This window comes from Mustela erminea, chromosome 14 (genome assembly GCF_009829155.1).
Source record: "Mustela erminea isolate mMusErm1 chromosome 14, mMusErm1.Pri, whole genome shotgun sequence".
In the NCBI taxonomy this organism is placed as follows: Eukaryota; Metazoa; Chordata; class Mammalia; order Carnivora; family Mustelidae; genus Mustela; species Mustela erminea.
Window position 1 is genome coordinate 66,011,335 of NC_045627.1, and position 15,052 is coordinate 66,026,386.

A 15,052-nucleotide genomic window follows, 5' to 3' on the forward strand; every position below is an offset into this window, starting at 1 on the left:
TTCCTGGGGCCACCTTTACTGTGCCCTTGGGCAGCTCCAAGAGGAGGTCAACAGTGTGGGGCAAGGAAGTAGAGAGCAGGGTGGAGAAGGGGGACAGGAGTTAGGGCGGGCCCTGTGGGAGAGTGTAGGGCTCCTGCATCCCTCTGGGATCTGAGCCTAGAAGGCTCCGGCAGAGTCTGGCGAATGCCTCAGTGGAAGCGGTACTTTCTGGCGGGCTTGAGGTTGATGTATGTGGCCTTCATCTCCTCGGCCTCAGGGTTCCGCACGTCTTTGAATCGCTCCCCCTTGGTACTTACTACCTGGTTGTCAATGTAGCGGATCAGCTTCTTGGGGGCCTGTCAGGCAACTGGACAGTGAGGAGCAGAAGCCAGGAGATGCCCCCCCCCCCACTCCACACCTCTAGCAGCCATAGCCCTCTCACCTCCCTGGGAGCCATGGGCCGGTGAATCTTCTGATCCTCTGCGCTATCCACCATCATGTACCTGCCAAAAACTGGCTGGCTGAAGCTCCTGCCACCCCGGAAAGACCTTCTAAGGGTCTAGCCCAGCCCAGCCCAGACTCACTTCTGCAGGATGAAGGACTTCAGTTCATCCTTTTGGGGGCCTCTGAGGCGCCTGGGCAGGTCCTGCAGAGAAGAGAAGCCCAGTCTAAAGCCTAGGGCACCAGCAGAAGCAGACAGGGATAGGCTAGGGGCAGGGGCTTAACAATATGGCACCGTGGGGCTGAGGCTCTTTGGGTGGAGGGAGATGTCTAGCAGAGGATACCTGGTTAGGGCCGTCCCAGGCTGGAGGCCCCTCCTCCTTCCCCTCTACAAGCATCTGCACAGCTTCTTCCAAGTCTCCCCGAGCTTTGGCCAGCACCCACTGGGCCTGCTCCACTGAACAGGTAGGGAACACCTCCAGGAGGACATCCACCCCTGGCAGCAGCTCCTCCTCAGCACCAGCTGCCTGTGGGCAGAGATGTTGACAAGAAGCAGTACTTCCTTCTTTCCTGGCCCCTAATTCTCTCCCAGTACCCTCCTCTACCAGTACCTCATCCTGGGTGTCTCCAGAAGCTGTAGGAGAAGCCCTAGTCTCTTCTTTGAGCTTTTCAGGCCGCTGCAGGGGCTCTGGGGAGACAGGCATCTGACCTTGGACCTCAGAGCTCTGTGGTTGCAGGTTCTCTTAAGGAAGCAGAGAGAGCATCAGGTTTGTCAAGATTTGGGGGGATGGGGGTTATGAGTCATCCCAGGCCCCAAACTCACCTTTGTTCCTGGCACCACTTAACTGCCCTGAGAGCTTCTGCATCATGTCCCCTATCGTCCCCCTGAAAAGACAAGGAGGGTGGTAAGAGGACGACTCTGCCCACCCTCCACCGTCTGCTGGCCCTCTGCCCCCTCTTTGCCCCAGCCAGATCCCACCTTGGAATGTGGGCAAAGCCAGGCACATAGGCCTCCATCATCTCAGTGAAGGCCTCCATATCGAAGTTCTCCTCTGATGGCCCTGAGGGGCCCAGATCCTCCAGGACCCCAAGCACATAGGAGAAGATGACTTCATCCAAGCCGCTGCAGGAAGGGGACAGGACAAGCCCTGAGTAGGACACTGGGTACTTCCAGCAACACCCCCTCCCCCTCAGCCTGAGACTCGAGCCCTTGACTTCCCTGTGTCCATGAACCAGACTTAAAGCCTTGAAGCCAGAAAGTATCCCACCCTCCCACAGAGCTTCGGTTTCCCATCTGTCCAGCAAGGTGACAGGGACAGGTTAAGATTAAGGCCATACCAGCAGATCATAATCAGCCCTCCCCCACCTCTGGATTAGAGCGGACGGCTTCCCACCCCAGTCTTTCCATGGGCCAGGGCCCAGAGTCCTGCCCAGCAGCTCCAACCCTGACCCTGGTATGATCCTTCTAGGAGAGCTGCTGCTACCTGAGGTCAGCCTCTGGGAGGTGCGTCTGGACAAAGGCAAGGAGGGCTGCACTGACAATCCTCTCCAGCTCCATGCTCTCTCCTCTTCTGCAGGGACAGAAGATGTAGGTTTGTCAGGCCCTCTTCTGCCTGCCCCTACCCAGTAGGCCCAGGCGTGGCCAGCCCCTCCCTCCTGCCCTGCTGTGGAAACCATTTGTTGATGCTGTCCACAGCTTCCAGCTCTGCAGCCCTCCCCCGCTCCCTCAAGCAGAGCTGCAGCCCCCTCCCTGCCTGTCCACCTCCTTCGCCCCTGTCTCAGGAGGAGGCCTCCACAGTGGTTTCCCTCGCCCTTCCCCCGGCCTCTCCCCATCTCTCTACCCCATTCCCCAGCAGTAGGCCCAGACCCTGTGGCAAGAAGCCAAGGTCTTGGGGTCACATGCCTCTTAGCTGAGGAATCCCATCATAGAGAGGGCCACTTGGCCCTCAAGTCCAACCACAAGGGACCCATTGTCTAGCCCCCCCCAAGTAGCAGGCCTCAGGACCAAGCACAGCCTTCCCCCAGCTAGAATGGGCCACCCACCCACTGCACAAAGGGGCTTTTCTGGCTCTGGGGCTCTGATGGAAGGGGAAGTCTTTCAGAAATTCTCTTTTCCTGCCCAATCCAGCAACTTGGGGCTATCTACACAGGACTTTCCATCCTCCATTCCAAAGCCTATGGAGCCCTCCAAGATCTGGCCTTTGCCCGGCTTTCCAACCTCATCACTCACTCCACTCCTGCCTCACCAGCCTCCTTGCTGGTCCTCAAACTTCCCCAGCTTCTTCCTTCCTATCTCCCCCATATATCTACATGGTTCATCCCCTCATCTCCTCTGGAGCTCTGCTCAAATGTTGCCTTCTGAGAGAGACCTTCCCTGACTAACCTACCAAAAATAGGGAGTATTCCTGCTACTCCCTAGTCCCTTACCCTGATTCATTTCCTATACAGCATCTATTACAGTTTAATGTTATCTTATGTTTATTTGCCTATTGTCTGACCTCCCTCATAGACTGTAAGCTTCAAGGTGCAGGGGTCTTTGTCTTATTCACTGGTGTAACCCTAGCACTTAGACAACTACTTGTACTTAGTAAATGTTCAATAAATACTCATTGACTTATTTCATTCCCATCTACATGCTTTTGACTCCCAACAGTCCATATGTGGGAGTCGGGAACACATGGCTCCACAGGCCCAAATGTCAGCTCGTCTTCCCACTCAGAAGACTCAGAGGTATCTCAGATTACACCTACCCCACACTCACAATATTTCATGATTGGTGTAACCCCCCCCCCCATTTCACTGGCTGACCCTACCATTTACTCACTCAGCTGCCAAACCTGAGACTTGGTAATTACCCTTGATTTCACCCTCTCTCAGCCCGATCTGCTGCACTCAGCCAATCCAATCATGTCGATTCCATTTCCTTATTAGTCTCCTTTCTAGCCACTCTCCCCAGCTCATCTGGCTTCTGCTCCAACATCTCTACCAGAATTGCTCAGTCCAAGGTCATGAGTTACTTTTTCAGGTTTTGGTCTAATTAGGTTGAACCATTTAAGCTTGCCAATACTGCCTGTTTTGGATCTATAGGAAGGAAGGGAAGGAAGGTGAGAGTGAGAGAAAGAAGGAAAAGAAAAGAAAGAAAAGGCTATTTTTTCTGGATGCACCTGATATTTGCCCTTTCAAGCAACATCGATGTCGGTTTCTGACACATCACACTCTCCTTCTCCAGCCACTCCTTCCCAGGCTCCTTTCTCTGTTCCCCTCACTTCTGCTAGCAGCAAAACTCAGGCTCACAGCTGCTCCTCTTCCCTCCTTGCTCTGCACCTCCCCCCAAGACCTTGTCTGGTCCCACATCTTTATGAACCAACTCTATATAACCAATCCCCAAATGCCAGTCCTCGAGCCCAGTCCCCTCCACGTAGCTACACTTGCAGGCCTCCCTCTCAGACACCTCCACGTGGGTGACTTAACATGTAAATGCACGTTCACGTACCCAGCTGCTCTTGCCACAAGTCTGGGAATTATCCTGACACCATCTTACCCACATCCAGTCACCAAGCACTGACCATCACCTCTCACACCTCTCAACACATGTGCTTCTCTCCATCTCTCCTCCCATTCCATCCACCTCTTGCCTTCACTGCCAGAGCCTCCCAGCCCCTCCTCCTACCACTGTATTGTCCCCAAAATCTATTCTTTACAAAGATCACAGTTGCGTAACCTGTACAAAAATCCTATTTTTCCTGCTACAAATCTAGCAGTGAAGTCCCCCTTCCCTTCTGATTAGCCCAGATTCTTTTGGTGGCCGTTAGTTGAGGGCCTTACCCCTGCCTACATCTCTCCAGCCTCCCCATGTGCCACACCCTCCCTGGATCACTCCCCTCCACCCTGGCTTTCTTCCAGTTTGCCAACCTTCAAGCTCTTTCGTGCCAAGATGCTTTGCACAAACTGTTTCCTCTGCTTGGACAGCTTTCCACCTCCACCCCTTCACTTGTCTAACACCTTCTCACCTGTCGGGTCTCAGTTTACAATCTTCTTCCTCAAAGGATGCTGCCCCTGACCCCTGAGAACTGCTTCAGTCCCCTCCGTCTTACACCCTCATTGCAGACTGCACTTTCCCATATTTCACAGTACCTTTCGCAGCTATAACTAAAAATAATTATTTGGGGAATGTTTAAGGTTTCTTCCAATTGTCTCATGAGGGCAGGGACAATACTCCTGGCTTATTCATGAGTGTACACTAGGTATCCTATGGAGTGGGATGCTCAAGCTCCCCGCTTTACAAATGAAGGAACTGAAGCTCAGTGAGTTTAATGATTTTCCCAACTCACTTGGCTGAACTGTGGTAAAGATTTAAATCTAGATCACCATGCTTGTATATATTCCAGGCGATGGGGGGAATCTCAAGACTTCCAAGAGGGGTGAGACAGAACTACGATCTATGCTCACAGTGACCCGGTCCCCTGAGTGGTAACACAGTGTTTCTGTGACAGCATGGGAGTCACTTTGGACAGCAAGACTGAGAAGCTCTCGCCTACTAGGGGGAAATGCCTGCCTCTTGCTCCAGACTCTAGCATGGGCCCTGGACAGGAGAACAGCTCACACCACACATGCCAGATACCATTATGCAGTTCCCCCCAAAGGTCAGCCGCCTAAGAGACCCACTACACCCATCCTGGATTACATCAAATCCTGGCTGCTGTCAGTTGCCTGGCAACCTCTGCTGGGACGAGGGCTGCAGTGAGAAAGTCTAGTTTCTAGGGAAGAAGTGCTCAAAGATGTGTCTGATGCCCCTGGGTTTCTAATCAAGGTCTGAGGGCCAGGAGGTTGTTACTGGGAAACTCCTCACTATGCCCCCAAAGAATGTCTTCCTTCCCTTGGCTTTTGCTCTAGCTTGTCTTCTAAAGCAACACACTCTCTTCTGTTCTGGGGCTGACCAAACTTTACCCAGCCTTTAAAGCTTGCCACTTCTTTCTTTCACCCTTCTCCATCCTTCAAGCCTTCCTCAGCACTGCTTTCCTGCCCACAGGCCGCTTCCAATATTTCTCCTCCACAGTCCCTGAGCTAGGGAAGCTGTAGCCTAAGCAGCCAGCCTTCTGCAGGGTAAGAACATGAATTTCATGAGAATTTTCAAATTCTGGATGTAGTCCACAAAATTCCATTACTTCCTTGGGGCTCCAAATCAGGGCTCCCTCGTTGGTGGTGTCCATGGGATGTGATGGTCATCCTGTCATAAGTCCTGTTTAAATACCTCTGATGATGGTAATAATTCTATGCACTTTACATGTATTAACTTACCTAATCCTCACAATAACTCTAAAATATAGCAAGTAATATTATTATACTATTCCATTTTGCCCAAAAGGAAATGGAGACGCTGAGAGGTTAAGTAACTTGTCCAAGATCACACAGTTATTGGCACATTTACATCCAAGCAGTCTGGCTCCAGAACCCTGTTAACCACTATGCTACATTACCTCATAAATTAATTGATGTTCTGATCCTCCTGTCCTGCCTGGTTGGCCCTCCTCCCTACCTCAGAATCTTTGCTTACACGGGTCTCCCCACTCAGAACGTCTTTTTCTCTGCCTCTTATTCTGCAGGACTCACTTTCTCCCCATAGTGAGCCCTGAGTGCCCCATCCTCACTGCTCCCAGATGGCCTGAGAGCGTACTCAGGACCAGGCACAAGCCTGGACTCTCCAGATGCTCAATATAGATTCCCCAGGACAAATTTAAGTGAGACTGGGGGAAGGCGTACCACGCTGTTCCCTTGGGGTGGGGAGGTGCTTAAGGCGGAGAGAAAGCAGAAGGCCATGTGGGAGGAGTCCTGGGAAGCAGTGTGGGCACTCTGAGGGTCTAGCACGGGTCTTCACTGGTTTCTCAGCCCCTATGAACCCCAGCTCCTGGGGCCCTCGTCCCATAATGCAGGTTCCAGAGGACATCGTTGTCGCCGACCCCCAAGTAAAGTCAGAGGCGCCAAGGACACTGAGGGCTATAAGGGATTCCGGCACCCAAAGTCAGACCGGGGCACGAACGGGGATAGTAGGGTGCACAGGAAGTGGGACCGCGATGATGGTCCACCCCTGAAGCAGGAGCACCCTAAACAAGCTAGCGGAATACCCAGAGAGTCTGGGATAGTGGGCCCGAGGGCACCGGGATGCGGTTGCAGCCCTGGGGACACAAGACTAGGGAGGCCTGAGTAAGCTGGGATGTGCCTTGATACAGGCCACGGCGAGAATCAGAGATGGGGGGCCGATGGGCCCCAGAGAGTACCGTGGGGGAACACACAGGACGGGTACCCTGGGTCCGCGTTCTCCGCGACTCTCCTAGCCCTGGGCCGGGGGCCGGAGGGGAAATCACCTGCTCCGTCGGGCGCCGCCGGCGACTTGTCCCGCGCCGTGCAGCTCTCATCCCCCAGCCCCACCAACGAGATCAAAGGCGAGGCCCAGAGCGGTTCCTTTTCAGAAGCGCCGCGGTAGCCATTTTTGAGAAGGGCATTGCCCACAACCGGGCGGGGCTTCTGCGCCCACGCTCGTTAGTCTCAGGGTTTTGGACAGGCGCCCGCGGCGGCCATTTTTGTTGCGGGTTGGGAGGAATTAGGCGTGGAGGTCGCGCCAGTGGGTGGAGTATTATTAACTGCTGACTGCCTCCCCTCCTAGTTTCTTGTCAGCTGGGAAACACCGAGAACCGTTCAACCCCACCCAGGGTCTTCTCGTCTGCCTTCCTTGCCCCAAAATCTCCGCCTTCAAATCCTGTAGCTTCCTCCCTTCTCCTTGTCTCTACCGTCTTTCCAGACTTGGATCCTTAATTGGATCTGGTGGCCCCTACGTCCAGAACCTGGTTTTCTTCCCAAATCCCTGTGTTTTCCCCCTTCCTGTCCAGTGTAGGTTCAAGGTCCGTCAAGGTCCATTACCCAGTCAACTCTTAGGTGACTCTTCCTTTCCCACCATATCTGTCCCCTTTGCCTTCCCTTAACAGCGAAGTCTCCCCCAAGATTCGGGTGGTTACAGGGTCTGGGTCTTGGGATCGTGGAGCCTGGTTTGGACGGAGGTAGCAGGGAGTGGGTATTCTGGGTCAGTATCAACCTGAGCCCAGATCCAGGACAGTCTAGAGGCCATGCCAACTCTCAGGGCCTTCATGCCCATGAGACATATTGGCGTGTCTCATATAGGTTAGGACAACTGAACTCCAAGACCTAGCAAGGCCTTACCTTCTTCCTGTTCCTGCTGCCTCTGCTTCCCGGTGCTACCCTGTGGGGGAACCCACAGCCATCCCTTCCCAGGAATCCCGCCATGGGTCATGAAGGAAAGAGTTCCCTTCAAGGGAACTCCCAAGCCAGCAGGGGTGAGCGCCTTCAGGGCTAGTTCCCTAAGGTACTGTGTACTCAGAAACTGTCACTGCCCTCAGGAGCTCATGGTCCAAGGTAGAAAGTCCTCTCCTCTCCTCTCCCCTAAGAACTGCTCCCTCTCAAGCTCTGTCCCTTGCTGCAGGCTCCCAGCTACCCCCACCAGGGTCCTCTGGCCTCAAAGAATGAGATGTTCACTGCTGGGGAGTCAGGGCAGGAAAGGGGAGGGAGATATGAGGGAGCACATTTGGCGTCGCGTCTCCCATAAAAACACTGCCGCTGCCAGCCTGGCGCTGCTAGGGTTAATGAGAGGTGTGGTGACAGCCACTTTGAACTCTGGCTAGGCTGGCCCCTGGGAAGGGGGGTGATGGGAAGCTCCATCAGCCCCAGGCCTCTGCCAGTCCTTTAAAGACTTGGCTGTCCCTCCCTTCCCCCAGCCCCATCCCCGCCTTCATTGCACAATGCTGATGACTCTTCTCTCCCTACCACCCCCATTACGGGAACTTTCAGGTTTTCTCTGTCCCTACGTCTGGCCTGAGATCCCTGCAGCCATCCCTGTGCCTTTCTCTCCTCCCTTCTGGCCTGTTCCTGGGCTGGCAGTTGGATGTAGGTAGATATCATCAGAAAGAAATTCCTGAGCTTTGGGGAGAAGGATCATGAGAAGACCTCTTAGGGGGAGTCCCTTGATTCCCAGCTCAGATCCTGAAGGGTCCCTACTCTGTGCAGCAGGGGATTGTTTCTGGGGTCAGAAGACAGTGGGCTGAGGAAAGGGACTGCCACAGGCACAAGGACACACAAACTATAAGATAGGAGCTCTGGGGAACACTTCTCCTGCTTGGCATTCCATAGCTGGCCTGATCTTAAGCCCCTGATTCTTTGTCCCCTCAGGTCTCAGTCTCTCCACCCCCAAGATGGGACCAGATTCCACCTGCCCTTCGGGTGCTGCTGGAAGCCACGTAGGGAGAAAAAAGTGACGTGGTGACTGCTCTTTTCCCATTCCCTCAAGTGACTTTTGCCTCCTAGGTGTCCTCAGCTGAAGGGAAAAGCTAGAAGCCTATGCCGAAGCTTCCCTTAGCACATCAATTCCCCATCATCCAACCTCAGAATAGGAATTGGGTTTGAAATTAGGCATAAAGGGCAGATTGCCCAGACATTAAGAGCAGAGATAAGGTCTCAAGGGGTGGGAGGGACTCAGTCAGAGACTGAGGTGAGGAAGGGGACACTTCAAAAGGATGGGGAGGAAGGAGGGGGTCCCCGCTCTTACTTGAGGTCAGAAAGGGCTCTCTGGGCAAGGTGCCCAGTCCTCCCACACCTTCCTCCTTTCTCAGAAGAGCCAGGATGGGGCGGGGGTGGGAGTTGGCTGGGGCAGGGAGGGGGCCTATTTAAGGAGCATTCTCAGCATCCCTGCAGATCCAGCCCCAGGAGCAAGAAAGGAGGCTTCATGGGTATGTGTGGGCCCTTGGTCACAACCCAAGCAGGGTGGGGGTGGAGTGGCTCCTGGGCTTGCAGGCTTGCCTTTTCCTCTCCAGGGATAGGCTGTGGCTCTGCCTGGGGATGGGGAATAGCCCCCATTGCCCTGTTTAACTCTCCAGAAATGAAAGCGTGTTTCAGGGAAAGATTTCTCTTTCACGCCCCTACCTATCCCACGTAGCTCAGATCTTCATTTTTGGTGGGGAGATTTTCAGGGAGCTGGAGCTTTGGGACTCCTATTTTGGGGATTCATATTTTAGGGTTTCCCTCTGGTTCAGGAAGCCTCCCAGTCTCCAGAGAGATGCCTTTCTCCATGCAGATATTCTGGCACTTCCCTCACCCCGACTTCTCCTGGAGTACCTCTCAACATCTGGCCCCACCAGGAGCACATCTGGGCAAGAAATGATTCCACAGTACTCATAGAATCCCTGCCATGGCCCTAAGCCCCCTCCCCTCATATCCTGCATCCCTCCTGTGGGAACTCAGAGAACTCTTGCCCCTTTCCCTGGGTATGGGCTCTATTTTTCAGCTCTAAGCTCAGACCCTCTCTGGGATAGGAGGAATCTTGAGATCCCAGGTTCCTTATCCATGGTGGGAATCGGAGGAATTCACAGAAGAGAGCACAGGAGGGCAGAATCAAGGCTGGGAGAATGTTGGCCACCTGGCTCTGAGAACTGAATTCCATAGGCTGTGAGCTTGAGCAAATGGCCTAGGGACTCAGTTCTGGTGCCCGGCTGTGCTGTACCATCAACAGAGAGGTTATGGGGAAGCTGCTGGCTCAGGCTCAAAGCATCCCAGCCAGGGGCTCCTCCAGGCACTGGCTACATCTTTTAACAACTTCAACTTGGACAACACTTCTGTTTAAAGACCTCAAAAGCTTCTCCCTATTCCTTACTTTATAATTAAAGTCTTTCACAGTATGGCCTCCACTTTGCTTTCAAGCTTGAGATTCCTTTCTCCCTGGTTATAACCTGCCCTCTAATGAACCACATTGCTCCCTGGTCCTGCTGCCATACCTTTACTCATGCTGAAACCTCCTCAGTTCTTCCTGGGACACCTCCTTCCCATCACTATCTGTTGGGATCCTATACATCCTTCAAAGTCTCTTTCAGATGCCTCTTCGAGGAAGCCTCCATCAACTTCCCAGCAGAGCAGATGATCTCCTGCAAATCCTCCATATTTCTCTCTAGAAGGGCTCATTCATGAACCCCATAGTGTCTAGTCAAGTGCACATAGCTGTTTAGTAAATGTTCCTTGCATTTTGCTGAGTGTGTCTAATATAGAAGAGGCAGTTTGGCCTAGAAGTTAAGGTACAGCTAGATTTCCCAGGTGCATTCTCCATTGTGTGAACTTGGGTAAGCTGTTTACCTGTATAGGTCTCAGTTTCCTCATCTGTAGGTAAAAAAAAATAATCACACATACCGAAGTTTTGTGAGGCTTAAACGAGTTGATAGTTTCTTCTGTTCAGGGCTTCTGATAGTAAGTTCTCAGTTAAGTGTGGTGAGTTTATTATGATTCTTATTATATTCCCTTAAATAGAATGTGAACTACCCCATTGCAAAGGGTGGGTAGGATAAGGCTTAAAATTAGTCACAACCCAGATTTACTGAGTGAAGGGCTCCAGACCAGATGCCAGGGACAGGTAGGGCTGGGGCAAGACCAGGAGGAAGCCACCAGAACCAGAGTTTGGTGGCCCAAGCCTGCTGAGATCTAGGAGTTGTGGATTCCCACCAATTGTATAACCTCGGGTGAGTCACTCCTTCTCTCTTGGATTCCCAGCATAACGTAAATTGAGGGGACTGAACCAAGTGAACAGCAAAGTCCCTGGCAACTGAGATGTTTTATGAGTTCTAAGCTTCTAAGGGTTAAGTTCAAATAAAAGATCAGAGAAGGAGGCATCTAGGCTCCCTGCAGGGCTCCCTTATGTCCACAGGGCCTGGAGAAAGCACTGGGCTTTGGAAGGATGCATGGCAGCATGCTGGACTGAAGGGAGTGGCCACTCTTCCTTCAGAAAGCCTGTGATCAGGGGCCCTCTTCTCTCACTGGGCCTGTGGGCAAACTGGTGTGCAGGCTATGGGCATTTCTAGGGCATAAGCAGAAGGCTTGGGGAGAAATGTCCGTGAGCTATGCAGATTCTCAGTGATAGAGGATGTTAAGAGACTTCAAGCTCTGAACCCGAGAGGATAGAGAAGAAAGGAGTTACAAAACACACCTTATGTGATGTGAGACTCAGTATTTAGTTGAAACCTGCCTTGTTTCAAAAAAGGATTTGAGACTTATTGGCATGCAGACAATTCTCCAAGGTTAAAATGTAACACATAGACATAGCTCTGTAGCACATTTACTACTTTTTTTTTTTTTTAAGATTTTATTTATTTATTTGACAGACAGAGATCACAAGTAGGCAGAGAGGCAGGCAGAGAGAGAGGAGGAAGCAGGCTCCCTGCTGACCAGAGAGCCCGATGCGGGTCTCGATCCCAGGACCCTGAGATCATGACCTGAGCCAAAGGCAGAGGCTTTAACCCACTAAGCCACCCAGGTATCCCAAATAAATAAAATCCTTAAGAAAAAAGAATAATTAAAAAGTCCAGGGGCACCTGGGTGGCTCAGTGAGTTAAAGCCTCTGCCTTCAGCTCAGGTCGTGGTCTCGGGTTCCTGGGATGGGGCCCCGCGTAGGGCTCTCTGCTCGGCGGGGAGCCTGTTTCCCCCTCTCTCTATGCCCGCCTCTCTGCCTGCTTGTGGTCTCTCTCTCTGTGTAAAAAAAAAAAAAAAAAAAAAAAGTCCAATCACATTCTTGCCTACTTATAACACTCTGCCCGCTAAGAGTAAAATCCAAAATTCTCAACGTGCCACAGGATCTGGCTTCATCCCCAGCCTCATTAACGGCCACTTTCTTGCTCCCTTGCTCACTCACAGGACAAGGATGCTCCAGCCATGGGTTGTTGTACTTTTCTCCCCCAGGTATTCAAATGGCTTGTGAAGGTCTTCAGTAGGTCTCAACCCAAAAATCACCTCTCCAGAGATGGCGTGGCTATCGTCTTGAAGACTGCATCCCATCACTTAATCACTATCTGACATTATATCCTATGTTCACCAGTTTGGTTGCTGTCAGTTTGTTTCTCTGGGTTCCGCCTGAGGTCAGGGACTTGTCTGGCTCTCCCCTATAACCCCAGTCCCTAGAGTACTTACTGCCTGGCGTATTGTGGGTTCTTAAATGGCTGAAGGAATGAAGGTAACTTTCATTCCTTAGGGCTTTTGTACCCACCATGTCCTCTGCCTAGCTTCTTCCTCACCCTTCTTTTTGCACAGCTAGCTTTGTCAGATTCTTTAGATCTCAATTTAAATGTCACCTCCTCAGAAAGCCTCCCTGTTTACCTTATTCTAAGTTCCAGTGCTGCACTCGCCTTTCCCATCTCAGCCTCTCATTCCTGCTGTAGTATTTATAACAATTTGCCTTTATCTATTAGCCTGTTGTCCCATCTCTATTTCTCCCCCTAAAATGCGAGCTCCATAAGGGCTGGAACTTCCATGTTGTCTCATTCACTACTGTATCCCCAGGGCCTAGAACAGTTCCTGGCAAATAATAGGCCCTCAAGAAATTTGTTGGATGGACTTTCAATAGCTAAAAACTGAAAAAAATCCACGTTATAGAATGTTGGGTGGCTGCTGAAAAGTGAGGTAACTCCATGCACACTGGCATGGAATGATGTCTGAAATACACTTACAGTAAAATGTAACAGGTAAAACAGTGTAATTCCTTTTATATAATTAATATTATGTGCACATAAAAAAATAGGAAAAATAACAGCTTAGGCACTACTCATCATTTGGGGATAAGGATATTAAAAAGATTTTAACTTCCTATTTTATGTATTTCTGTATAGCAAGCTATATTATTTATTTATTTATTTATTTATTATTATTTTTTATTATTATTATTTTTTTTATTTGACAAAGGATATCACAAGTAGGCAGAGAGGCAGGCAGAGAGAGAGAGGAGGAAGCAGGCTCCTTGCTGAGCAGAGAGCCTGATGCGGGACTCGATCCCAGGACCCTGGGATCATGACCTGAGCTGAAGGCAGAGGCTTAACCCACTGAGCCACCCAGGCGCCCCTATTTTTTATTTTTTTAAAGACTTATTTATGTATATGAGAGAGAGCAGTGCACAAATGGGGGGAGGGCCAAGAGAAGGGAGAAAAGCAGACTCCCCGCTGAGCATGGAGAGACCTCAGAACCACCCTCACCCCCAGATCATGACCTGAGCTGAAATCAAGAGTAGGATGCTCAACCAAATGTTGGGGTGCCTCAACCCAGACACCCAACAATTTTTTTTACTTTTTTAAATTTTATTTTTTAAAGATTTATTTATTTAGTTATTTGACAGAGATCACAAGTAGGCAGAGAGTCAGGCAGAGAGAGGAAGGGAAGCAGGCTCCCTGCTGAGCAGAGAGCCAGATGTGGGGCTCTATCCCAGGACCCCATGGGATCATGACCTGAGCTAAATAAAGGCAGAGGCTTTAATCCACTGAGCCACCCAGGCACCCCCCAATTTTTTAAAAACAAACACTAACATTTGATTATTTAGTACATGCTAGGCACTGTAGTAAACATTTTGTAGGCAGCATCTCATGGCATCTTCTCAGTAACCTCATGAGCTAAAGGATGCCTGGGTGGCTCAGACTGTTAAGCGTGTGCCTGTGGCTCAGGTCATGATCCCAGGGTCCTGGGATCGAGTCCAACATCAGTCTCCTTGCTCAGAGGAGCCTGTTTCTCCCTCTGCCACAGCTCCCCCTGCTTGTGCTGACAAATCTTAAAAAAAAAAAAAAAAAAAAAAAAAAAAAAACCCTCTTGAGATAGAGGTCCTAATACTATCACCTCATTTGCAATTCAGGGACATTAAGCGATTTACCTAAGGTCACATGGCAGACCCATTATACTACACCAACTCCCTGTGTTTTTATAATTAAAAAAAAAAAAAAAAGGAATATAAGATGAAACTAGGGGTGTCTGATGAGGATCCAGGCTTTACACAAAAGATGTTAAGCAAATTTGGCTTTGAGCTCTCTAGAAGCCAGGGCGAAAAGAAAAATATGAGTTATGAGATTCTTGGTGCTTCCAAAATAAAAGTAAACCATTCATCAGGAGAAACAAGTCTTCCCAAATGGTGAGGCTTAAGAACCCTTCCATGAGGTTCATAAATATAGCAGTATTCAGTCAAGGGGTGTACGACTTCAATAACATACCTGCATACCCAGGCAGCTGTTGGCTATCCAACAAATGGAAATTCAGTAAAAGCAATTCCATAAGGAGCCACATTTGGAGCCTGGGCATCAGATTTGGAGTTCTGCCAGACCCAATCTTAAAATTGGATTAGTGACCTAACTCTCCAGCAAACTCCTGGAATACTGCAAATTCAGCCTGTTAAAGACTGTTAGTAAAAATTAGGAGACAAGGGACACCTGGGTGGCTCAGTTGGTTAAGCGGCTGCCTTCAGGTCATGATCCCAGGGTCCTGGGTTCAAGTCCCACATGAGGGTCCTTGCTGAGTGGGGAGCCTGTTTCTCTCTGTCTCTGCCTGCCACTCTGCCTGCTTGTGCTCTCTCTCTCTCTGACAAATAAGTAAATAAAATCTTAAAAAAAAAAAATTAGGAGACAAGAAGTGACATTCATCTTAAATTTCAATATTCCGGGTAGGGTGGAAATTGAATTTTCCGGGTAGGGTGGGTTGATTTTTACAGATGAAGAAACTGAGGCTCAGAAAGCCCAGTTACACGACGAGAAAATGTCAGTAGCAGCCCTAAGTCTATGTCTTAGCC

The 15,052-nt window shown here is 50.6% G+C and overlaps 2 protein-coding genes across 6 annotated transcripts in view; both read right to left on the minus strand.

Annotated features, from left to right (window-relative positions):
* The window catches only part of CUEDC2 (CUE domain containing 2), a 15,928-nt gene continuing 876 nt past the window's right edge, over positions 1 to 15,052 (minus strand). The window contains exons 1-9 of one of the 4 annotated variants that reach the window (XM_032313562.1): positions 6,783 to 6,916; positions 1,905 to 1,991; positions 1,400 to 1,543; positions 1,244 to 1,305; positions 1,032 to 1,162; positions 765 to 947; positions 564 to 625; positions 422 to 482; positions 1 to 335 (exon numbers count right to left, since the gene is read on the minus strand). In XM_032313562.1, the coding sequence (XP_032169453.1) occupies positions 189 to 335; positions 422 to 482; positions 564 to 625; positions 765 to 947; positions 1,032 to 1,162; positions 1,244 to 1,305; positions 1,400 to 1,543; positions 1,905 to 1,978 (864 nt within the window). In that variant the 5' untranslated portion in view covers positions 1,979 to 1,991; positions 6,783 to 6,916 and the 3' untranslated portion in view covers positions 1 to 188. The other 3 variants (XM_032313563.1, XM_032313564.1, XM_032313565.1) reach the window with 3 other exon arrangements.
* C14H10orf95 (chromosome 14 C10orf95 homolog) overlaps positions 9,178 to 15,052 on the minus strand; it is a 7,768-nt gene continuing 1,893 nt past the window's right edge. Inside the window, exon 2 of one of the 2 annotated variants that reach the window (XM_032313568.1) lies at positions 9,178 to 10,629. The gene's annotated coding sequence lies outside the window, so the exon portion shown is untranslated. Of the gene's footprint in view, positions 10,630 to 11,947; positions 11,989 to 15,052 lie in introns of those variants that run through there. The other variant, XM_032313567.1, reaches the window with a different exon arrangement.